Source organism: Meriones unguiculatus, chromosome 3 (genome assembly GCF_030254825.1).
Source record: "Meriones unguiculatus strain TT.TT164.6M chromosome 3, Bangor_MerUng_6.1, whole genome shotgun sequence".
Lineage (NCBI taxonomy): Eukaryota > Metazoa > Chordata > Mammalia > Rodentia > Muridae > Meriones > Meriones unguiculatus.
In genome coordinates, this window is record NC_083351.1 from 162,589,168 (window position 1) to 162,613,155 (window position 23,988).

A 23,988-nucleotide genomic window follows, 5' to 3' on the forward strand; every position below is an offset into this window, starting at 1 on the left:
GAGGATCAGACTTATGTATTTATAGGTTGTTTAAGTCATCACTCAAGTCCTGGGCGGACTATTAAAATTTCACTAAGAAATTCGATTTGTATTGCAAAATCAGGGAAGTGTCTTTGACGTCCAGTGAAGGGCTAATTGAATCCAGAGGATGTGTGTGTTGGGCAGATTTGATCAGTATCTGATTATTCAGGGCTTTACCTGCTTTGATTCAGTCAGTGCTGTGGCTTGGAGGACATGGTGGTGTAACGGGAGTATCTGGACCTGTTTCTGTGCACTGTCTTTCTTGGTGACGTGATACAAATCATCAGTGCAGATAATGGCTGATTTCTTTTCTCCTATGCTTCTCAGATTCCTGGTTACTTTGCTATTTGTAGCAAACCACTGTGAATTACTTAATTTGCAGTTTCCGTGATATTTCCCCTTCACCCTGTTGTTTATCTGTGTTTTTTTTTTTTTTTTTGTGGTACCCAGTGCCCCACCCATACTTGGCAAGCATTCTACCATAGATCTTCATCCTGGCCCTCTGTGGAATCTTTTCTTTTCCATTTTATTTTATAGATAGAAAGAAATACCATTTATAGCCCTGTCCCCTGGGTTTGCTAAAAATACAAGTAATGACATGTGAAATCTTGAAGATGAACCTTATAATTTAAAGGTATTACCTCCTGCAGATGTAAGCCTGGTGTGAAATTTATCTTTCTGCTCAACACGATCTTGCCAGTGGTTGCTATGACTGCAGAACACCCCCTGACTGAAATGGAAATACTGATATTCAATAAGTTGTTGATTAATACCCATCTTAACTTTCTCTTCTGGGGTTGTAACTGAAGGATAATGCTTCCACCTTTTCAGCCTATTGAAATGACAAGAGCAGTTGCATGGATCAACCTCAGTACTGTTGAATGTGAAACATATTCCTACATGGACATAGTTTCTGATCAGCCAAATAAAGGAGGCATTATTTAAGAGCACAACTTTATTAATATAATAATTTGGAGATTGTACCATATACATGAGTGAGTTTTCATACCGTATAGGTGAGAACTCAGGGGAGATATCTCGTGGGATATAATGGAGACCTAAAGGATGGGAAGGACTTGGCAACACATAGGTTGAGAGAGGAATCCAGGGCAGGCATGTCTGTAGATTTGGAGGAGAAGAGACAGGCAAATTGGAGAAACAGAAAATAGGTTAGTGTGCCAAATCATGACCAAGCAGATAATGGTCTGAAGCAGGCGAGACCCAGATAATTTGTTGCATTTATTTATTGCATGATGTATAGGCGTGGACGTATTCATGTATATGTACACGTGTATGCTTGTGTGTGCATGTGAGTGGTGTGTGGAGGGTAGAGTTCGAGGTTAGCTTCCTCTGCTGCTCTCTACCTTATTATTATTATTTTTTCTTGAGATAGAGTCTCCCACTTAACATGGTCTTCGACATTTGGCTAGCCTGGCTGGCCTGGGAGCTCTGGAGATCTGTTTGTTTCTGTCCCTCCTGCCCCCAGTGCTGAGATTACAGACACATGTTCCTTGTCTGGGCTTCACATGAACACTGGGGATCTGAGCTTAGATTGTCATGCTTGCACAGCCAGTGCTTCTACTACTGAGCCATCTCCTCGGTTATTGAAGTCAGAGTCTCACACTGTGGCCTGGGCTGGACTGGAATTCATTATGTAGCACAAGCTGGCCTCAAACTCATGGCAGTCTTCCTGCCACAGCTTATAGTTATGACACACCAGGCCTGTTTTTGTGACCTTTTATTCTGATGAAAGTTTGGGATTCTGTTGAGCATGTTGGGAGCATGTGTAAATGGTTTTAAGCAAAGAAGTGACAAGTGACATTTTGCAAGAAGGGTTTTTTTTGGCTGTTGGATGGAAGGAACTCCTGGGGGGGGGTGCTCACAAAAGTCTGATTGAACTGAGAGATGATTTTGTGTTGGCCAACTGGGGACAAAAGAGTTGGAGAGGCATGGCTTAAATCCCCAGGAGTTACGGATGTATGGGTGGATAGATGGGTGACCGCTATACTGAATTTTTGCTACGAGCTGCTAGGAGATCTTTTGCCATTTTGTAAGATGATTAAAACTGGGTGGTTAAGGTGGTGGCTATGATAGGAACTCAACCACTTGAGTCTGTTCAATACCTGTGAAATACGCATGTATAACAGTGACATAAATCGTTGTCTGTATAAGCTAGAACCAAGAAGAAAGCACAGGGATGGAGATAGTAACCTGGAAGTCCTAGTACATTACAAGAATGATGACAGGAATGATGGTGCTACTTTAATAGAGAACATTTAAAGTCCTAGGCAGACATCCTGCATATCAGATATTTACAATATGATTCATAACAGTAGCAAAATTACAGTTATGAAGTAGCAATGAGATAATTATGAAGTAGCAGTGAGAGAATTTTATGGTTGGGGGTCAACATAGCATGAGGAAGTGTATTGAGGGATCAAAGCATTAGGAAGGTTGAGAACCACTGCCATAAGGCATTGGTGGAAAGCAGTTAGCTTTTCCTTCTGTATATTTAGTTGTACTTGACTCTTTTAAATGTTTGGAATTTTATAGAATTTACATAACCAGAAGGCATCTTACAAAAGATCCAGCTTGATGTTTTTACCGTTCAGATGGCTATACGAGCCTGGAAGAAGTGGAAGGATTTTGCTCCAAGCACTGGATAGTCATTGGAGTAACCAGGAGAATGCCTTTCTTGGTCTGTGTTCATTCCCAGAGGGTATGCTGTGCTTGTTCCCTCTGGAGGGGAGAGGATTCTGTGGCCTGGCAAGTCTGCCTCACCTGGGGGAAGTAATTGAATAGTAGGCAACAGAGTTCATGTCAGAGACAGCCTCTGATCCCCTTACTAAGTAACCTATATGGAGACTGAGCTGCCTATTGGTTACATCTGAGCAGAGGGCCTGGGTTTTCTCCATGCATAGTCTTTGGTTGGTGCATCAGTCTTCCCAGGGCTCGCTGGGCCCAGATTTTGTATTTTATAGATATGTTGGATGAGAGTAGTTATAATGGACAAATAGCATAGTCATGGAGAACAGGGAAGAGGCTCTTCTGTAACCTGTGGAACAAGAGTAGTGCCTTTTAGCTGGGCATGGTGGTGTAGGCCTTTAATCCCAGCTGTGGGGAGGCAGAGGCATGCAGCCCTCTGTGAGTTCGAGGTCAGGGTAGTCTACAAAGTGAGTCTAGGACATCCAGGGCTACACAGAGAAACCCTGCCTCAAAACAAAAACAAAAACAAAAAACAACCAAACCAACAAAATAAAAAAAATAGTAGTGTCTGTCTCTGTTCATTATCAACTGGTTCTTTGGCTTTAGTGGGCTCATAGAAATGAAGCCACTAAACCAAAATAGTGTCTGTGGTCCCTGACTCTCAAAGCATGACTGTGGGTGAGGGGAATATGGAGTGCATATGGAAAATCATAATCATAATGGTTTGGGAGTCGGTCATAGTTAGGCCAATGTGCCCTTTGTGGCATTTTCTCTAGTTTTTGGTGAGGGTTGTAGTCCTATGGGATCCCTTGCATCTCACTTACTTACATACAGAATGCTAGGGAAGAGAATCATACAAAACAATTCGAGATACTTCATTTGTGATTAGCTGTGAGTACATTGACTATATTGTGGATTATCTGTCTATAGAAGCAAAGACTAATCTTCCTATTGCCCGGCCACAGTTAAGCCGCTGCAGACAGAGAAGCCATAGCAGAGTCAGGGATGGACAATGTATTTGGAATGAGGGTATGAATGTGTGCATTCTGGCTGCCTCTCTGGCTGCAGTTGCAAATCCAATTATCAATGACTGTTGGATTAGCTATTGTTTCGTGTCTTGCGGCTCTACTTGCCATTCAGTAGTGTACACAGCGATGGCAAGAGAACCATAAAGCTGTTAGTTCTCTGTGTTAGGCTTACAGGTAGGTTTAGTCCAACCACATATATACCGCGCATTAAAATTCAGGGGCTGTTGGCTGTCAAGATGAGTGCAGGGGTTCTGGCCGGGCAGCGCCAGCCTTCCCAGATCTTTTAAGTCTATTCAACTCTTCTCAGTGCAGTAAAAGGCCTGGCAGCCCCGGCTCCTAGGGATTGGCAGTCACTTGTGAGAACACTAGGGAAGCTGTGCCCAGAGTGAGTGAAGGTTGCCAGGCACTTGCTTCTGGGCAGGGTGAGGGAAGGCACAGTTATGGAAGGTGTTGCCTCTGTTGACCCGCTATTTTCCGTTCAGTGCTTTTAAAGACCATTAAAGGGACAGGTTAAGACTAGGTCTAAGTCGTCTCTCCTGCTCTCGAGAACAGAGGGAGTTCACACGCCATTATCAGGGATCCAGGTGGGTGGGAAAAGGAAAAAGATATATAGTTTTGGTTTTTCCCCTTTGGAAAAAGCAGGGTCAATACTTTTGGAGTACTTTGCATACTGGATACAGTGAGAGGCAGTTGTTCATTAAGACTGCGCAGGAAAATCATATCTAGATTTCTGGATTTTTTTTCTTTTTTTTTTTTTTTAATTTGTCGTTAAGGATAGGAAATAGTTTGCTAGATCAGCATTAAAATGACTTTGGAGAATCAGCTGTTTTGATTTGAGGCACTTTAGGAACTGCAGTTTATGTTGGGTGAGCTGAACTCACTTTTGCTTGTTCTTTAGGGCAAGGCTCCTAAAATACCTTTAAAAGGGAATTCTTGCCTTTTTAGCATCGCTATTAAAAATAACAGGCCTACTGAAAACGAAGGAGTTGCACGTAACTCAGGTTTATCCCTGTTTTCAGCTGCCAGTGATGGAGATTATCATGGAAACTAGATTGTTACTGTGTGGCCTTGTGCCTTCACCTTTCTTTAAGGCTAGTTACAACTGTTGGCTAACACAGACAGTTGGAGGCAGATACACAGTTTTTCTGGACTATGGGCTTGACATCCAGCTGAGAAGCACCCAGCTTGCTTTCTCTCCTGCCTTCTTTATAGCTGTTTGTTCTCGTGTACATATGGCTACTGTCATCATCGCCTTCATCTCTACTGTCACCACCGCCGGATATTGAACGCGCTGCTCTCAGTGAACACAAAGATGACAAGCTGAGATTTCTTATCAGTCCTGCTAGGTCTTAAGATTCATGGGGGTCCCATGCAGTTCAGGGCAAGAAAGATACTTCCCCCCTTTTCTGTATGTGAGTGTGTGTGTGTGTGTGTGTGTGTGTGTGTGTGTGTGGTGTATTCCATTTTGTCTGAAGCAGGGGCTCTTCTGTTTCTGTCATTTAGACCAGCTAGTTGACCTCTGAGCTTTTGGGGGGGTTTCTCTTGTCTCACTATCCCTTTTTCCCCAGGAGTGCTGGAATTACAGATGTTCATTTATTCATCTGACTTTTACCTGGGTTCCAGTGATTCAAACCTTGTTTTTCAAGGTTGCACAACAAATGCTTTTATCCACTGAGTAGTCTCCCCAGGCCCTCCCTCTCTTAAAAAACAAGCAAGCAAGCAAGCAAGCAAGCAAGCAAACAAACAAACGTATTATTATTGTTGTTGTTTGGTTTTTCCAGACAGGGTTTCTCTGTGTAGCCTTCGCTGTCCTGGACTCACTTTATAGAGCTGGCCTCAAACTCGCAGAGATCTGCCAGCCTCTGCCTCCCCTGAGTGCTGAGTGCCTCCCACTGTTCCCAGCTACAAACTATTTTCTATGTATTTCCTTGTATGCATGGTCCTAAGTGTAATTGGTAGTGTTAATATTAAAATAAATTTCTCACCAGTATTCAAAGTTATCTATAAATAATTTATATATGTAATATATAATTATCTGGTAATAAACATTTGTGTTATTTTTCCATGTAAAAATGTTGCCCCTTTCAAAAATATAAAAATAGAAACCACCCTGTCCCAAGAAGTCATGTGTTTGAAGTCTGGACCTTCATTCAAACATAAAGGTCTGGCTTACCCCCTGGTAACTGCAAAATTATATCATGGCTTCTGGAAATGATTTTCTCTTCACGAGCTGGTATTTATGCCCCAGTAAATTGGCCCTGTTAGTTTGTTACCTCTTATTAGAGCTGACTGTGGACATTCTTTTGGACTCGTGTAGTCTAAACCAACAATTTATTTGTATTAATTTATGAAATATTTTGATTATACAGGCCGATCTGCTTTTTGTTATACAGAGTGCCACACACTCACCTCCATGGTACCTGGACTTGACATCATAATTCTAAATTTTCTTATAAAAGTACTGCCAACTGAGGCTATTTGCTTGTAAAGGCCTTGCAGCATCTTTGCTTATAATTGAGCACTTATCCAGGATCTTTGCCTCCTCTCCTATATTTTTTTCTTTAAAGATTAAAAAATAGTAAATCTCCATTTTGCTTCCTGACATTCTTCTTGGCAATAGCTACCAATTTGCTCTAAGCATCTTGACATATAACAGGTTTATGTAAGATCAGGACTTAACGTTTTAGGAATGTTTCTGGTCAGTTTGGAAGGGAGTGTATGGAGTGTTTGGGTTGTGGAGTCCTTGCTTTAATTTGGAGAGAACAGAAATGTGGTTGATTGTAGAAACATCAGCAGTGGAGAATAGGAGGCACAGCTGGTGCGGATGTGTGCGTTCCATTAGAGCTGTGTGTGGGAGGCCGGAAGGAGGGCTGCAGGTAGGAAAAGGTGCTTCTCGGCGGAAGATTGTGTCTGTCCTTCGGCGATCCCTTAGCTCGCTCATGGTACGGAGACTTCAAGTGAAAAGAAAAAAAAAGAAAACCAAAAACATATATACTGCCTTCTTCCAAAACAGCTCAAGATGAAGTGGAAACAACAGTTGAGAAATGGGAAGAGGGCGGACAGTGTATCAAATGTGTGCTAGGAAGTGCTGTTCTCACCGCAGGGTGGCCTGCTAGTTGTTTCTTTCCTTTCTTACCATCAGCTTGAGAAAGGGAGCCTAGTTATGTGATTTGCAGAAGACATGTGTGCTTTGCTTGTGTGTGTGTGTTTGTGTGTGTGCCAGTGGAAGATGTTTGGTGTCCAGCTGCATTACTTCCTACTGTATCCCTTTGAGACAGGGCCTCTCACTGAATCTGGGGCTTGCCAGTTTTTAGGTAGGCTGGCTGGCTGGCCAGCAGTTACCACAATCCTGTTTCCACCGGCCCTACCACACCTGTGTGTGGTTATAGGCAACCCAGCAAGCCATCCTCTTAACACTTTAAATGTTTATTTTTATAAATCTCCCCAAAACTGGCAGTCAGCTAATGCTCACATTGATACCTGAGTGATGGTTCTCCTGTGGGATGCTCTGAACAGGGCATTTGCTTATCGGTTTCGACTTCGCAAACTTTGCTTTCCTGTGTGTTAATAGGATCACAGGAGATGCAGGGCAGTGAACATGCTTAGAAGCTCTTGTTGAATGGTTGCTGTGCCTGTACATATAGGCTGCCTCATGTTTCCGAGGAGCTAATAGTTCCATCCTGTGTATGAAAGCATGGGTTGTTTTCTGTCAAGCCGTCCATTGAAGTTTTCATTTGGCTGGTGAGTTTTCAATGTGTGGCTTGAGAGAGCATTTGATTCTTCCAACTTCTGAATCATCCTAAGGAAGCAGTATCTGCGAAAGCCATCTTTACTTGACTTGGCTACCCAGTTACTCAGTGTTTTCCCTGAAAATGTTGTAGCAATAATCATAAGTTCGCAGCTAGGTTAGCCATTTCTCAGGAATTTGGGAGACCTGGGCGCCAACACCTCACAGAGCTTCCTGTTTGTAACTAGGGTGGGAAGGTAAATAAACACGGGAAGAAAGAAGACTCAGTAGTGATGGTTCTGACATTCAGAGGTAGCCAGCAGAGCTGTTTTCTTCCCAGAAGTCCTGGCTGTAGTGTGGATTGTGAGGTATTCCTGAGATACTTGGAATGTGCTGGGAACTCCCACCATCTGTCAGAGAGAGGCATGTAGGGTATTTATTTGAACACACGATGCTGAGGTTCCTGCCAGATTGAAGACACGACACCCTGTGACTACACACCTCAATGAACACTGTCAAATGTAGGGTCCAATACTTTTACTTTTATTGGTCTGCCTCACGTAAATATGAGCTTGATTTTAATATTTTAATTGAACAATTATATCTTCTCTCTTAATTAAAGCTTTAAATTAAAATTTAAAAAGTTTTATTCTTATTTTCCCATCATTCTTAGAAGCAATTTTCATGAAATTGATAGCAGAGAAGTTTGTTTGTTTGGACAGGATTCTCTATGTAGTCTTAGCTGTCCTGAACTGGCTTTGTAGACCAAGCTGGCCTTGAACTCACAGCAATCTGCCTGCCTCTGCCTTCCCTGAGTGCTGGAATTAAAGGCATGCACCACCATGCCTGGCTTAGCAGAGAAGTTTTTTGAGCCTGAAAGTTTTCTTGTAATGGGTTAGTAATGATCCCTGTTTTTTGAGCATCTCACTGTTTTGTAGACTCTTGTGGGGTTGGAAAGCTTGTCTGACAAGTTCCTCCTTTTCTTTTTAGATGTAGAACAATAGCTGCACCCTCAGCCTTTGCAGTTCCCCTAAGAGGAACCATCATGACATATATCTGAAACACTTAAAGATATTTTAATAAAAACACTGAGAGCCACCTCTGATATTCTCACCACCAACAGACTCTTTCCAGTAGTAGTGCCATTTCTGTTGACCGTGACGACTGGAGTTTTGTGGGGGCTGTGAGAACACTTCCGTTTCAGCTCACATTGCTTTTGGTGTTTGATTACTTGGTAGAATAGCTTATTAGATATTTGGTCATCTTTGTGTAAAAGCGTGCCCATCTAAGCCAATTCCTCCAAAATAAGACTGTCTTATTGGCCTCCTTTCCTGGGCAATGGAGCTGAAATAGAGAGAGATTATAAACAATTAATGAAGTAAGAAGCACTGTCTCAAAGCTCCCAATGATCCACCTCACCCAGATTCACATTTTCCCCCCTTTATGTAAACACAAGACCAAAGGGGAAGATTTGGGTGCCAATAAGATGTGAGAGGAGGAAGAGGAAGAGGAGGAGGAGAAGGATGCTGTGTTCAGCTCGGGGACTTGATATCATGGGCATTTCTTGGGAGACAGCATCTTCCTCACTGGGAATAAATATTCTGTTTTACCTTGTAAGAATCCCCACAACTCTGAGCACTAGAGGATCATGGCTTCATAGATGCCATCACCAAGAAGAGTATATGAAGTGCCAAAGAGTGGGTATACAGGATGGCAGAGGGAATACAGAGCAGATGCAAATGAGCCTGAGAGATCTCTGTGGATTGGTGGAAAGGTTCTAAAATTAGATGGTGGCGATGGCTGTGCCACTCTACATAAAATCATTGAATCATGTCCTTAAGATGAGTGAGAGTTACAGTTTGCAGATTATACCTTAATGAACTAGTAAAAATGCCTGAGGTTTGTGATATGGCTAAAGGAGCCCCCTATCCTCTCAGCCGGATAGGTGCTACAGGACTCGGAAATGCAGCATCAAATCTGAAGGTTTTCTCACCAACTTTCAGGCAGAGCGGGGAAGGTGTGGGAGGAGGGGTTGGACCGATGCAGGCAGGCTAGACAAGCCACCAGGACAGGGCTGCTGTCACCAAAATGAGCAAAATGGTGCCGTGTCGGCAGTTATGACAGTCCGGCTAAGTTCTCAGGCGAAGGTACATCCTTCTGCAGAGCTCGAAGGCTCGCTGCCTGAACTGCTGCAACTTCTTCATTGGCTTGAAAGCACTATGTCAGAGTTAGAAATCTGACTTTTAAATCAGCCCTTACAGTCTGTCTTTTACATGACGCGATCAAATGTGCTACAAGACTTGGGTTTATCTAGTAAATCTCACCGCGTCACGCCAGCATGGCTCATGTACATTGGTTACCAACCAGTTTTCTAGTGACTATCATTTACTAATGTGCAGAAAACATTTACTTTGACATTTTAGAATTTTGACCCCCGCTGTGTGTGTGTGTGTGTGTGTGTGTGTGTGTGTGTGTTCGTGTGCGTGTGTGCGGGCGAGACGGTTCCATGAGGCTCTGCTGACTTGTGTTGCTGAGAGGAGATAAAGCTGCAAGGCCTCCCTCAGTAAGGGGCGTGCAGGAAACAATTGACACTGTTTCTTAATTCACATTGTTTCTGAGACATTTCCTACTTCCTGGTATAATATAGCTTTCCCATGAGAACAATTTGCTTGCAAATGGGTTAGACATGATAAATTTCTCATTGGCACACGTCCTGTGGGGAGGTTGTTCTCTGGGCTTTTGGAGTAAGCTTGTGAGTGTTGGGGTGGGGTTCCTCTTCACGGGAAGGGGCTCCAAGTTGGTTCCGAACGTCAGCTTTCTGCGAAAGACTACCCCTGAGAGTTCTTTCTCCCACAGTTGAAGCAGCGTCTGATTCATTTAAACTGTCAATTCAAAGAAAATCTTGTGAATTATGGTGTTTTTAGGGGTGTCTGGTGAGTTCCATGGAAAGTAGTTCATAGCAATCGATACTCAGCAGGCTGAGCTACACGGCAGTACGTGATATTATCTCTGGGGCCGTAAAGCACCTTCAAAGACTCATTCTAGAGATTTTAAATGAAGCGCTTAGGTGAGCGAGCCTAATCTAATTTGCAATAAAAGAATGTTCAAATTACTGCGGAAATGATGGTTCCCGCACTCAGAAGTTACGCTGTATGTAAAGTGAAAGCGAAAGTTTTTCAATAAAAAAAAAAAAGATGTGGAACTTAGGGTTTCTTTTCCATATTATCAGATTTTGTAAAATGATATCTTGTCAGTCTCACAGCGCCTTCCCTCCGGAGGCCTGGAAGCAGTTAGATCTGTTTTTTTCTCGTGTCCTTCTCTTAAGGCAGTTTTTTTTTTTTTTTTTTTTGCTGGCCCGAGTCTTATTTTTATCATCGCAACAACCAGTTTTTAGAAACTTTTGGAAATGAAAAAAGCAAAATGAGAATGGCGCTGTAGCTGACATTCGTTTTAGGGTTTCCTAGCATGAACATTTGAGTACTTCTAAAATCTTCTTTCCAAGTGTGTCTTATTTTTCCAGTCTGTCCCAGTTCTCCATCTCTGTTCTGCTGATTGGATAAAAAATAAGAAAAAAAAAGTTACAGTGTAAAACCTTGTCCCCAGCAGAATGACTTTTTGAACTTTTGATCTTCATTTTTGCAGCTCAGCGGCTTCTTTCCCTTCATTCTAGTCAATATAATCACAGGTTGTGAAGAACTAGAACTGGGCAGAGCCCCAGGGCTTACCCACCTGAAGCTCCTCGTCGTATAAATGGCTGACGCTCTGAGAGTTAAGGGGCTGGTAATGTCACTCATTTAGGTAGGGCATTTGCCCAGTGTTTGTGAAGCCCTGGGTTCCAGCAGAGAATAAACCAAGCATGGCGATGCATGCATGGACTCCCAGAACTTGGGGGATGGAGGCAGTAGGGTCAGAAGTTCAAGTTCATCCTCTGCTCTATATCAAGGTAAGGTCGGCCAGGTCTACATGGGACCCTGTCTCAATAAACTAAAACAAACAAACAAGGGAAGTGTAATGAAGGCGGCTCAGAGAGTGGATGACAGATCGGTGACCAGAATCGATAATGCTTAATTTCTTGTTTGGTACTCTCTGACTTTCATGAACCTATGGCCTACACCTTACGCCTATGGGGAAAGAACTTGAGTACACTCTCACAGAGCCAAGTGCCAGGCAGTGGGTGGAATTATACCCAGTGAAATCTGAAAAGGAATTCTATTTTTCAAGAACTTGATTCCTTAAGGTAGTCGAATACTGAGCGATAACGTCACGCTTATAGACTTATCTGGCATGCTGCTCTTTTGTAATCGTGTGTAGAGACATCATGAGTTAAAATGACTGTTGAATTGTCTACTTTTTATTTTAGGCCACCACACCATCTACATTGGGGTCCATGTGCCCAAGAGCTACCGCAGAAGGAGACGTCACAAGAGAAAGGCAGGGCACAAGGAGAAGAAGGAAAAGGAAAGGATCTCTGAGAACTACTCAGACAAATCAGATGTGGAAAATGCCGATGAATCCAGCAGCAGCATCCTCAAGCCACTCAGTGAGTAGTCTCGGCTCAGCATTGCTCTGCCTCACTCATCCCTGGAAAGACGTTTTCCGGATTCTCTCGGCCAATGTGGAGGGAGTCGGGGATGCTGGGGTTGTGTGTGTTTGTTGGGGAAGGTCTGTGGACATGCTTCTCTCGTGCTGACAAGTTGATCTAAGAGCGCATGTGGAAGATTCTGAGCTGATGGGGAAAGTGCAGGCACAAATGGCAGTTCTTCACCCTGATGCGTGAGGTAGGGCAGAGCTGCACAGATGATACACAATTTAACCACGTTAGCCAACAGTTAGAGGCTCTTTGGGTTGCTTCTGCGTAGGGGTAGGCTCTACTGAGACAGTAGGGTAAGGTGAGGGTGCATGCATGTGTATGGTCATGTTGCAGATGTCACCGTCACAGTGATGTTTAGCTGGATTGAGGGTGAGCTCAGGGATGTAAAGAGGAGTATCAGGGAAGTGCTACACAGTGCTGAGAGGAATGTTGAGTAGCACAGCTTGATAAAGGTTGAACGTCATAGATTTCATGCATTGTATAAAATGTTAAGATGGAATCTCAGGAGATGAAAGGACACCCTTGGACTCAAGTGTCAAGTAGACTGTGGGTTTAGGCATGTGTCTGTGCTCCGCTGTGTTTACTGAGTGTGGAGATGCTTCAATATATGGGAAGCTGTTTGGCTGGAGCAGGAATGAATCTGCACGGGAGAAACACATGCTAGTTGTGGAAGGTTCCCGAAGAGGACTTTCTTAGTGACAGCTTTCATGCTGGCAGAGCTCTGTACATTCTTCATTGCTTGCAGAAACCCAGACCCTGTAATAAAATGCATTATGGGTGGCACAGATAAAGATCAAGTTCAAGTCACTGCAGGTGATGACAGGCCAAATTAGAATGAACAGCTCAGGGGTGTTGAAAAGTGAATTTACAGCATTAAATGAAAGAGGGTGTGAAGTGTACTGATGTGAGTCTTTTATAGTCTCGGTGCTGGAATGGAGCAGGTGGCTTAGGAAGCCAGACAAGCCTTGTTCTAAGAGGAGCAACACAGATGGGCCACAGGATTAATATTAAGTGGTGCAGAATTTGGATATGAACTTCTGAACTGAAAAGGGAATAGAGTAAGTGTGAGATGTAAGGAAGAATAGAAGACAGGTGACTAAAGCTGTTTCTTTTTTTCCCATTGGAATGCCAGGGGGATGTGTATATATATATATTTTTGCAAATCCTTTTTCTAAAACGATTCTTCATGACATATCACCCAAAATAATAGTATCCGTTTTAAGCCAAGTCCTTGAAATCCATATAAAATGGCTTACAACTAGTGGCTTGGAAAAAAAAACACCATAATATCCCCTTCCAAATACATTACTATAGTTTCTCGGTATTCACTGTCTATTTTGAAACCAGTCAGTATCAAAGAGGGCCTCTGCTGAGCACATTTGAGAGAGGTCTCTTCTTCTCCCCTTCTCAGTCCCTCCTCTCCTATCCTCTCCCCTTCCTTCCCTTCTTCCCTCCTTCCCTCCTCTACTCTCCATTCCTTTTCCCTCCCCTCTCTTCCTTGAACCACCTTCCTTCTCTTTTTTCTCTCCTTCCCCTCCACTTTTCTTTTCTCTCTCTTTTAAAGACATATCTCATTTTTCAGTTAATAACAAGAGTGTGTTATTACTATAATAAAAGGAGAGAGAGAGAGAGAGAGAGAGAGAGAGAGAGATGTTCACCTAAACGAAAATGCCAAGGAATTTAGAGGTGATGGTGTACAAACATTTTTGGAAAGGCAGTGCAAATGGCGCTAGTAGCACTCAGGTAAGAGAGACTTAGCTAAATGTGTGCTAGTCATGGGATGCTGTTGTTCTCTGTGGCATTCTGGGAGTGATCTGAGTACAGCATACAAAAGAAGTGATATAATTTGTCCTGAGGGACAATCCTCAGAGGTCTCTTCCTCTGGGTTTATTGTTTTATGTCTTAAGTCAGATTTTGGAAACATAGACATGCTATGGACCAATTGTTCAATGATTGTAGGTGTTCTCATGCAGCCCAAGTTGGCTTTGAGCTTGCTTACTTGCTATTTAGCTAAAGAGGACTCTGAACTTCTGATCCTTCTGTTTCTACCCTTGAGCTGGGATTACAGGCCTGCCCTGTTTTATGTGATACTGAGCATCAAACTGAGGACTTTGTGTATGCTAGCCAAGCACCAAATGAATTATAGCCCTAGTTGAAGGATTTTTTTTTTTGACCTCTTTACCTCCTGCTGGTCATGAAATTTTTTTTGGCTTTAGTCATCCAATTTGATGTGAAGGTCCTCTTTACAAACTGCCATCAGCTTCTCTGCTGCTTAGTTTGGAGGGTAGGTAGACTGGGAATTGCCTGGCCTGGTGTAGTTTTTGAGAGTCAACACATGTGCATTTAAATACAGAAAGGCTAGCACCAGTGTGCCAACCTTTTTATACAGAAGTGCATGCAGGAAATACGTGCCTCATGTGTTCCATTGCTGTCTCTCAAGAGTGGCCATGTCTTGACTTTAAGCCTTCTGGGTTCCTTACATCTAAACACCCTTCGTGTCCTTCGTGTCCTGAAGACAAGATGCTTACACGTGCTGGGAATCATGAGCTGGTTGTATATTTTGAGGAAAGAAACCAAGCAACTGCCAGATAAGTAGTAACTTGATGAGAGGCATCCCTGAGTCTTACTCCGCGTTCACCTCCACAGGCAGCTCTGTTGGCTCTCTGTATAGACTCTGCCCGACCTTGTCCACTTTTCAGCCTGGCTGCCCTGGTTTGGCCCAGGGCATGGCTATGTCTTGTTTTGCCTCGAAGTCTTTCTCCACTCAGAGGCAGCACTGGTTGTGGTGAAGTATGAGCCAGGTCATGCCATTGCTGTGCTGACGGTCTCCTGTTGATCTTACAGCAGAACCTGTGCTGTGCATTCTGGCACACAGCGTCTTTCCAGCTGGCACCATGCCATCCTCTTTTCACTCACTCACCTCATTTCAATCATGCTGATGTTAATGGTCCTTGCTTCCAAGCTATTTCCTACTTCAGAGTCTTTGCATGTGCAACCCCAGCTTTCTGGAATGGCCAAACCATTCTTATCTCCATTGGCTTTCCCCTTTCTTCATCTTCCATTCTTAAAATGCCGCATCTTCAGAGGGGCCTTTCTGGCTCCCCAGTGCTGCTCCCTCAGTGTTAGGGCTCTTCTTCCCCCATTTCTTTCCTTCCTGGTACATGTTTCAACTAGCACTTTTATTTTGAGTGACTGTTAGATCGTAAGTTCAACGACGACAAGCGAGGGTGAGGTGTCTTGTTCTTATTCCACATCCAAACAGTGTTTAATACACTCTCACTGAAGAATATTTAAATGATTGAGTTACTAAGGAGGGAAAACATAAGCGCTGCTTTTATTGTTCTGGTCTCTATCACATCCTAAGTGAAGATCCGGCTGATTTTCTTGCATTCAGTCTCAGCACATCATCTCTCTGCCTTGCCTCCCTCCACTGCCATGTAAAATCTCACACAGACTTTTAATTATTCCACTTTAGAAAGCACCTCATTATTTCCGCTGTTACCAGAATGGTGTTTTGTTCTGAGGCGATGACTCCCAAATGTGTAGTATAACCTGTTGGCTGTAGGTGATGGAAGAAATGGATCCACAGGGCACATACATTCATCACGTATACATAAAGATGCCTATCAACACACATGGAAGCCAGGGAGCTCTGCTCAGAAGCCACTGACAAGAAGCCCGGAACTGTGAACCTTCAGGGTCACTTTTAAGGAGAATCAGCCATATATGCAGGCACGTTAAGAAGATGACATAATTGACAGGTTCATTCAGCTTAGAATAGACACGTGTTTTCTCTCTCCCATCACTTCTGGGATCAAGATAGAGTTCCTAAAAAGTTGCTGTGTGTTTCATCCTTACATGTTTGGAGCTGTGAGGATGAGGCCCGTTGGCTTCAGACCTACCCGAAGCTCTGCAGCCCCCAAGGCTTTCCGTGACTCCTGTAAAGAGTCATGCGTGGTGTCAGAAGTGATGTCCCAGCCGGGGATACAGGGAAAGAATCGTGTGTGTGATTGTGGCACACTGTGCAACGGGGAGAGTGGGGCTGTGAAGAAAGAAAAGTGATGTGAGGAACAGGCAGGAGGAGAGACAAGAGAATGAGGAGGTGGCACGGAGTGGGTGGTGGAGAGAAAAGTTAGATTGTGCTCCTTCTTAAAAATAACCCTTTTACCTCCTCCTCCACCATGCACTTTTCCCCCCCTAAGTTAGCAGCTGCCATCCTCCTAGGCGTGCCCAGAATGCAAGGGAAAGATGGTCCTGGCTGCTGGGCTCCAGAAATCCAGCTCAGCTCCCCGCCATGAATGGCTTCTGCCTCCACGCTTCACATTTTGTTAGTGCCCTGCAAGCTTCCTTAGGAGCCATGCTGGGACTTCAGGGTCTGCAAAGCGGTGTCCTGTCAAATGTCAGGAGACACGGGTACCCGCTGAGCATCACGCTCAGTGTCTCGACGTGCTGTGAGGCATGTTTCTGGACCCGCCGGACCCCATGTCAGCGCTGAGGTGCCGGCTGCCTCCCATCTGCAGGGCTGCCCAGGACGACTGCACGGTGCTTGGTCCGTGGGTGTGGACGGACAGTCTTGTGTTCTTTTCTAACTCTTTGGATGTGTACCAGCAGGGACGGATTTATGCTAGTGGACATTGTTCTGTGAGCCAGGGACAATGGATGCCAGTTGGTGATCCAGCTACATTCAGGAAACTGAAACAGAGAAACGGGCAGTTGCTTTTGTCTGGGGCATCCGGGTAAATGAACAGAGAGGCTTTTTACCAGAGCCAAGAATATTTGGTTTTTGCCACTTGACTTCCCTGTTCCCAGCACAGCCCTGTGCCCTTCTCCAGCCTGACCATGTACTTTCTTGCCATATTTCTACTTTTTCTTCTTTTTCCCTTTCTTTTTTCATTGTAATGTTTTTAGGCACGTTCCTTAATTTTGCTATCATAAAGTGAAATTTCTTTAATTTTCTGGATGCCATTGGCATACCCCACAAACAAACTGGTCCTCAGGAAAGACATTAGTCTCTGTCAAGTGTGTAAGGGGAACTAGCCCCACTCTTGTCTGAGGATCACAGACAGAAGAATCAGGCTGCCTCTTCCATCATCTTTCTCACTTTCTAGAAGTAGGAGGAACATTTTATCTTTAGGTCTGAGAACAAGAGCTTTTTATATTGAAAAATAATTGAGAACTTACACTTTATTTTTTTCGGAAGGAGGCCTATGATAGTGCTTTGTGGAAGGGCTTCCCAGCTAGAGCACTTAACAGGCTTGTAATCCACCTGCCTCAGATCATCAGGGTAAGTCCAGAACTAGCTTTTGCCTTGTGCTCCACTTTCCTCATTTGTTGAGGAAAATGGTAGAACTGACTCCCAGTGTTCTGAACATCAGATGAGCTCTGCATCTTGCTAAGAATATTCTTTAGAAAAGTGTGTGTGTATGTGTGTGTGCGTATGTGTGTGTGTGTGTGTGTGTGTGTGTGTGTGTGTGTATACTTGCACACGTGCTCACACTCTTCTGCTTGTGGCACAGTATGGTATGGATGCCACAAGACAATGTTTGACAGTCAGCTCTCTCCTTGTACAGCATGGGACCCAAGGATCGAATTTGGGTCGTCAGGCTTGACAGCAGGCAGCCCTGCCAGAAGAGCCATCTGCTGTCCTACCAGTAAATGCCTGGAGCCATTCTGCTTACCTTCTGCAATCTTATTCCCCGCCCCCATCTGCATGCAGATCATGACCGAAGCTTTTGGTTGGACTCGGTGGGGATTCTCTATACTTAGCTGTTACTGTTCCTTGAGCCTTCTCAGACCTTCCTTTCACAAGTTCTCCATACTCTTTCACTTGGGAACTTGCCTCCCAGTGGATCCTTGAACTTGCCAGTGGGTGTTGTCAGTCTGGATGTTGGCTGGCAGGTAAAACTACCAAGGACGTGAGTATTTCCAGGGTGGAACAGGCAGCGACAGAGCTGCTTGGATGTGTGGAACACTGCCAGGAGGTAGTGCCTGCTTACCATGTTCTCCTCAAATTTAGGCAATAGTTGGGTTGTTCTATACCCTGCGAATGAATGGGTTCGCTCCTTTTCATGAGAAGAAGGCTCTCTCTTCCTGTTTCTCAGTGATATTAAAATGTGTAGGAATCTGAGGCAGTGTAGTGCTAAAAGGAAAGAGGATTTACACATGATGCTGAGTTTGTGCAACAATAGAATGCTTTGTGTGGTGCCAATAATCATTTATCCCAGAAATACCAGTAGGTATAAGATGACCACACTACAGTGCTCTGTCTTCTTGAGTATCTCAGGAAGCCTAGACGTCCCGGTCCTGAAGTATGGTTCTCCCCTTGATGTGCCCTCCAAATGGCAGTTCTTCACTTCCTGTTGCCTTCACTTCCTGTTGCTATTGGCTATTCTGTTCTAATAGTTAATCCAAGTCACTATGCCACGGGATGAGCTGTTATGAATAGTGTGTTTACGTGTTATGGGAGAGCTGATGCTGTTGCTATTTATAGTGCCTCCTGAGTTCAGGAGGCCTCAGAGGGTTCTAGCATACTCCAGGTGCTGGGGGATGTAGGGCTAAGAGGAGCTTGTAACTTGCAGTAGGAAAAGGGGACAGCCAGAAGAGTGTCTGGTGGAGCTTAAGATACAAGATCTCTTTAGAGAGGTAAACAGTACAAATGACCGATCCAGGCCTTGCCACCTAAGCAGAAGGCAGGATGTATCCTGTGGTTCGGGGTTAAAGTTTGCAAGGCAGGAAGCAGGAGTGAGCGCATGTGACTGGAACTCGGTTGAAGAGTGACAGACACTGAGCAGAATCTTCTTGGAATGGTATTCTGTTTGGGAAACTTGTCACACAGAAGGGAGTCACTTCTGAAGGACACCTGTGCTTAATACCGGGCATTTAAATGTAAGGGTCTGTGAGTGTGACCTGCAGAAGCAGAATTAACTGGGGTCGGAGACAAGATACACTCTACAGCTTCTCCAGCACCCTCTCGTGCCGCAGCCTGGATGTAGGCGCCAGGCTCTTTTAATGATTTTTCTCAAGGACAGGCGTCTTACTTCATACTTTACAGAGGTGATGTGAACACCTAGTCCTAATGTTCCCAGTCACATCTGGAGTCAAAAATATTTGGCTCTTTCCTGTTCTTTTTCCTCCCTTCCCTTTGGTGTGTCTATGGCTTCTCCACTTCTCCAGTTTCTCCTGTGTTTCCTTCTTGCTCTGAATTTATGGCCAGTCTCTTTTTATTCAAATGTATTTTCTTCCACTGGGCTCCTCCTTGAAACAGAAGGATGCCTTTTAGGACTGGCAGCCACACACCTGTAGGACTCATTCCATCTATGAACAGAAACTCTTACTGTCTTCATTCCTCAGAGCAGGCCCCCACCTTAGGGCTCCTAGATATTTAAGATGAAATTGGCTGCAGAACAGGGTTTACTACTTGTATTCTTTTAAGTAGTTTAAAGTTGTAGGCTCACCTCTCACCTGTAGAGCAAACCGTCTTTGACTTAGTTTTTTTTACTCACCTGCATAGTTTTCCTGTTTCGTGAAACATGTGCTAGTACCTAAGTATATCATACAAGCTGTCACATGGACATTGTCATGCCCGGACAGCGACTTCCTCTTTTCAGATGGTTTTCATCTCTTCCAGCTGTATCATGTACGTATTCTGTAATAACGTATCCTTTGAATGGATGATTAAATAACATGGCAAAGAATTATTTATTAGCCAAATAGTATAGTCTATTTGGGAAAATGAAATGTGAAGGTAAGGGTTGCATGTAGTCGTCAGTATTAACAATCATCTTGGTAAATAGGAAATGGTTACCAACTTACTCCTGGTAGATAGGAGTGTGATAGGATAGGTTCAATATGGTGAAATGAGAAAAGGTCAGAAAAAGTCTAATTATGCATTATATTGTACACAGTTTTGTTTGGCAATGACTAATTTGCATAGGAACAAAATATTTCCATGCTTTCAAAAAGTGGATAAAAGTGCTACCCTATATATATTTTCTCTTATAAGGAAAATATTAAAATGTGAAAATCTGCAGACCAATATGAGTATGCAAAATACTCATATTTGTGTGGAAGGCTGTTTAGTTAGTGTTCATGTTCCATGGTGAAGAGTGAGGATTATACACGAAAGAGGCGACTTGTAGTAAGTGTTGTGCATTATCAATGTGTCTCCAAGGCTGTGTGTGTAGGGTTTCTTACACAGAGAACATTAAGGATTGCCTTTATAGTCTCAGTGGGTACATTTATAAAATAAACCCCCTAAGGCCTAGGGAATGTTATGGAAGGAGGGGCGGAAAGATTGTAAGAGCCAGAAGATCAGGGAGGTTTGCTGTAAGATTATGTCTGCTAGCGGTATCAGAAGCTGCCCCATACACTTTACCAGCATGACTGCCCAACGATGAGCTGAACAAAGGATAATGCCAACGGGCATGATAAACTGTATAGGGAAAAGTCCACGAGGCCTCAACCCTACTCAGAGAACTATAGACGATGAAGGAAGGCTGGGAGCATTAGAGATATTCTTCCTCAGGGAAGAACACGCCGATCGGTTGTCTTATAGCAAAGGGAAAGCCCTGAAAACATACATGCAAGTAACATTTTACAGCATGAACTGGTTTAGCGTAGATGCATGAAGTAGCAATTAGTGAAAAATAGTACCTGAATTTGAGGAAGAGTGGGGAGGGGTATGTGAGAGAGTTTGGAGGGAGGAAAGAAAAGGGAGAAATGTTACAATTATGTTATAGTCTCAAAAATTATACAAAAAGAATTGGCTCTGTGTATATATCTGGCTTGCAGATTATGGTTTGTGTTACTAACTCCTTTCATCTTTACACCATGCTATTTCTTTGTACTGGTTTTCAAGTCATCAGAAAGACCTTTCTGCTATCATGAGCGGAGGCCTGCCTTGTAGCTATGCTTTTCTGAGTACTTTAAAAAAATTTTTTTTTCAGTTAGTACCAGTACAATATCGGATGATAAAGAACATTAACTTTTAAAAGTTTCCTTGTAGCTATGCTTTTTTTAGTACTTTAAAAAAATGTTTTTTTTTTTTTTTTTTTTTGAGTTAGTACCAGCATACCGTATGATAAAGAACGCTAACTTTAAAAAAAATTCCTTTAAAATTTCCCTCACCTTCTGCCTGGAGACCTAGCTCAGCGGTGGTACTTGCCAAGTACACTTGAGGTGCTGGGTTTGCTCCCTATCACTGGTTAAAGACGCAGCAAAACCAAACAGCCTACCTGTAGTCCTCCAGCAGGCCACTGAACGTTCAGCCCTGTACAGGTGGCTTCTCCGAGGATCAAGGTGTTCACATCTCGCAAGCTGTAGAGACGCTGCCCCTGGCGCCCACACCAGTTGGCAATCTGCCTGATGACAGTGGAAACTCAGAGTGAGGCAATGGGACTTTTTTTGGAAGGCAGCTGGTCCTAGGCGAATTTTTGTAGGCAATGAACCACTCTTTAATTGAAACCACTGGATGCGGTTAGTGGTTTATTTTAAAAACACCATATGTTAGTTCATTCCTATAGACTGTGACAATCATAGTATAATCAAAAGCTGTTTGTGACATTTCTGTTTAGTGTTCATTAGACACTGGCTTGCTTCCTTGAAATCCTGAACCCTGTGCCAAATGCCAGCACACTGACAATTACAGTTTTCCTCTCAGGCAGTTGTGCAACTCTTAGAATATGTGGTAGGTTTTTACTTATTTTTGTCACTTTCACTAATTTGTCATTTTCTTAAGTGGAAAAATATTTTTTTCTCAGCTTTTTGTTAGCTAAACAGAACTTTTCCTTCTTTCTCTACGGCTCGTTCCCCTGAGAGGAGGAAGCAAGCTCATGGAAGTGAAGCTATGTTTTGTGTCTCCCTTTTGGCCAGAGAGTGAAGCTAATGCATGACCTCACTGATACATGATCTATTTGTATGAACTGTAAGCTTGTGGGCCTGTCATCATCCTTCATGGTACTGGGGCCATCATCCGGTTAGCCACCATAACAGTGGGAAAGAGGCAGCCAGATCCCCGAGCCTTCTTTTTAGCACAGTGCAGCGCAATTCAATTGAGTTCCGTCTAACCCACTTAGATATCAAGTCCTAGAAATATTCACAGAACACGTTTGTCCGTGTGTACCAGGGTATGGGGGCTGCAGAGATGATGGCGTCTTAAAAAATATGATGGTTTATGGGGAACAATGCACGGCGAGATACCTAAAGCAGTGTGGTAATGGCTACAGTGGTGTGGTGAGAGTATAGAAGGAAGTGCTAAGATCGGTGAGGGATCTAGATCTATAGAACAGGGAAGGACAGGAGCTGGCTGTTTTTCCTGCCTTTTCATCCAGGAATGGACAGCTACCCCCAACCCCAACCCCCACCTCACAGTAGGCGATGAAACTGAGAGGTTTCTCCCATAGTGCTCCTCTCTTTATAGGATGAAATACTGCAGTCATTTACTTTCTATTGGTTCCCCAGCATCTGTATGGCTGAGGGGTTTCACGCAGCTCGGTTCTGACCAGTAAGATATCAGTGTAAGTGTATTGCTTCATTCTTTGGAGATATGTATCAGCTCCTGACTGAGATAACATTCATATTTCGCAGTAAATGTTGCGGATGAACATTTTAGGTGGATTATCTACTCCAGAAGTAAAAACTTGTCACTTCCAGGAAATCTTAACCTTGTCAGTATTGATGGCTAACCAGAATAATTCGCTGCTTATATTTTGTGAGTCAGTTTGTGTATGTCGACTATACTGACAGATTATCTGTTTGTCCTCTCTTTCTCCATATGTAAAGGAGGAGTATAGGAAAGAATAAGAGTGAATCTGTGAATGAAATGGCTTGAATTTCACGGATACTATCTTGCTGTTGAGAATAATATTCATTGAATACAAGCTATTGTCTAGTTGCCAAGTCAATACCTAAAAGTCCATGATCTTAATTTTCCTCACGAAATTCATGCGGGCAACAATCTCTCTTGGGTCTTGAGGGCTCTGAAGTTCACAGAGGTGGTGACTCAACTTTATACAGTTGGTGAATGGATTGCTAAGAGCCAGATCAGACCTCCTTATGACTCAGAACACAGGCTAGGACCCACTGCACACCACAGTGATTGTGCAAAAGGTTTGATCATTACTGTTGCTCAAGCACATGGCAGTTCTGTGCTGAGTAAATGAAATTCGGGGGGAGCACGGTGTGTGTCTAAATGCATTTGGAATTGTTACCACTGGTTGCTGACTTGTACCGTAAGAAGGAGCGATACTGACCTTAAGCAGAATGTATGAAGATGCCTCCCCCCCTCGACAATACTTTCCAACTTTCACCCAGCCTAGACCCTGAAGTCCTAATGTGGGTCTTCTTTTGGTAGCAATTGTGTTTACTCTAGGAAAAAGTGACCTGTAAATAGAATAAATAAAACAGATGAGATGAAATAGCATAGGTAGATATTTTACTATGGACTAATAGTTTTTTTTTTGTTAATATCTGTCTGTCCTTCTTTATTTGTTTATTTGCTCATATATATTTTTTAAATTAAAAATTTCATGTTTTAAAAATTGTTCAGTTACTCTCATTGTTTCTCTGGCATATTTTGAAAATATTCTGAGTAACTTTATTTAGTCACTCATGTTTTTCTGCCACAGGAAAATCCTTAGCCCTCCAGTTTGCTCCCATTGAACCAAATGCAGTCAGAAGTCATGCTGTGAGGACTCTGGAGCGACTCCCAATAGATCCAGTGAACCACAGCATCATACCAGAATCAGAGAGCACCACATGCCTTGTTAGTATATGGAGGGCAGTAGCTTTGAACTTCTTAGTGCTGTGACCCTTTAATACAGTCATCATGTGGTGACCTCTAGCCATAAAATTATTCCATTGCTACTTCGTTACTATAATTTCAATACTGTTATAAATTATAATGACCCACAGGTTGA

The 23,988-nt window shown here is 43.4% G+C and overlaps 1 protein-coding gene across 7 annotated transcripts in view; it reads left to right on the top strand.

Annotated features, from left to right (window-relative positions):
• The window catches only part of Slc4a4 (solute carrier family 4 member 4), a 426,516-nt gene that overhangs the window by 135,954 nt on the left and 266,574 nt on the right, over positions 1 to 23,988 (top strand). For all 7 annotated transcript variants that reach the window (XM_060381236.1, XM_060381237.1, XM_060381238.1 and 4 more), the window contains one exon: positions 11,843 to 12,022. In XM_060381236.1, the coding sequence (XP_060237219.1) occupies positions 11,843 to 12,022 (180 nt within the window). The remainder of the gene's footprint in view (positions 1 to 11,842; positions 12,023 to 23,988) is intronic.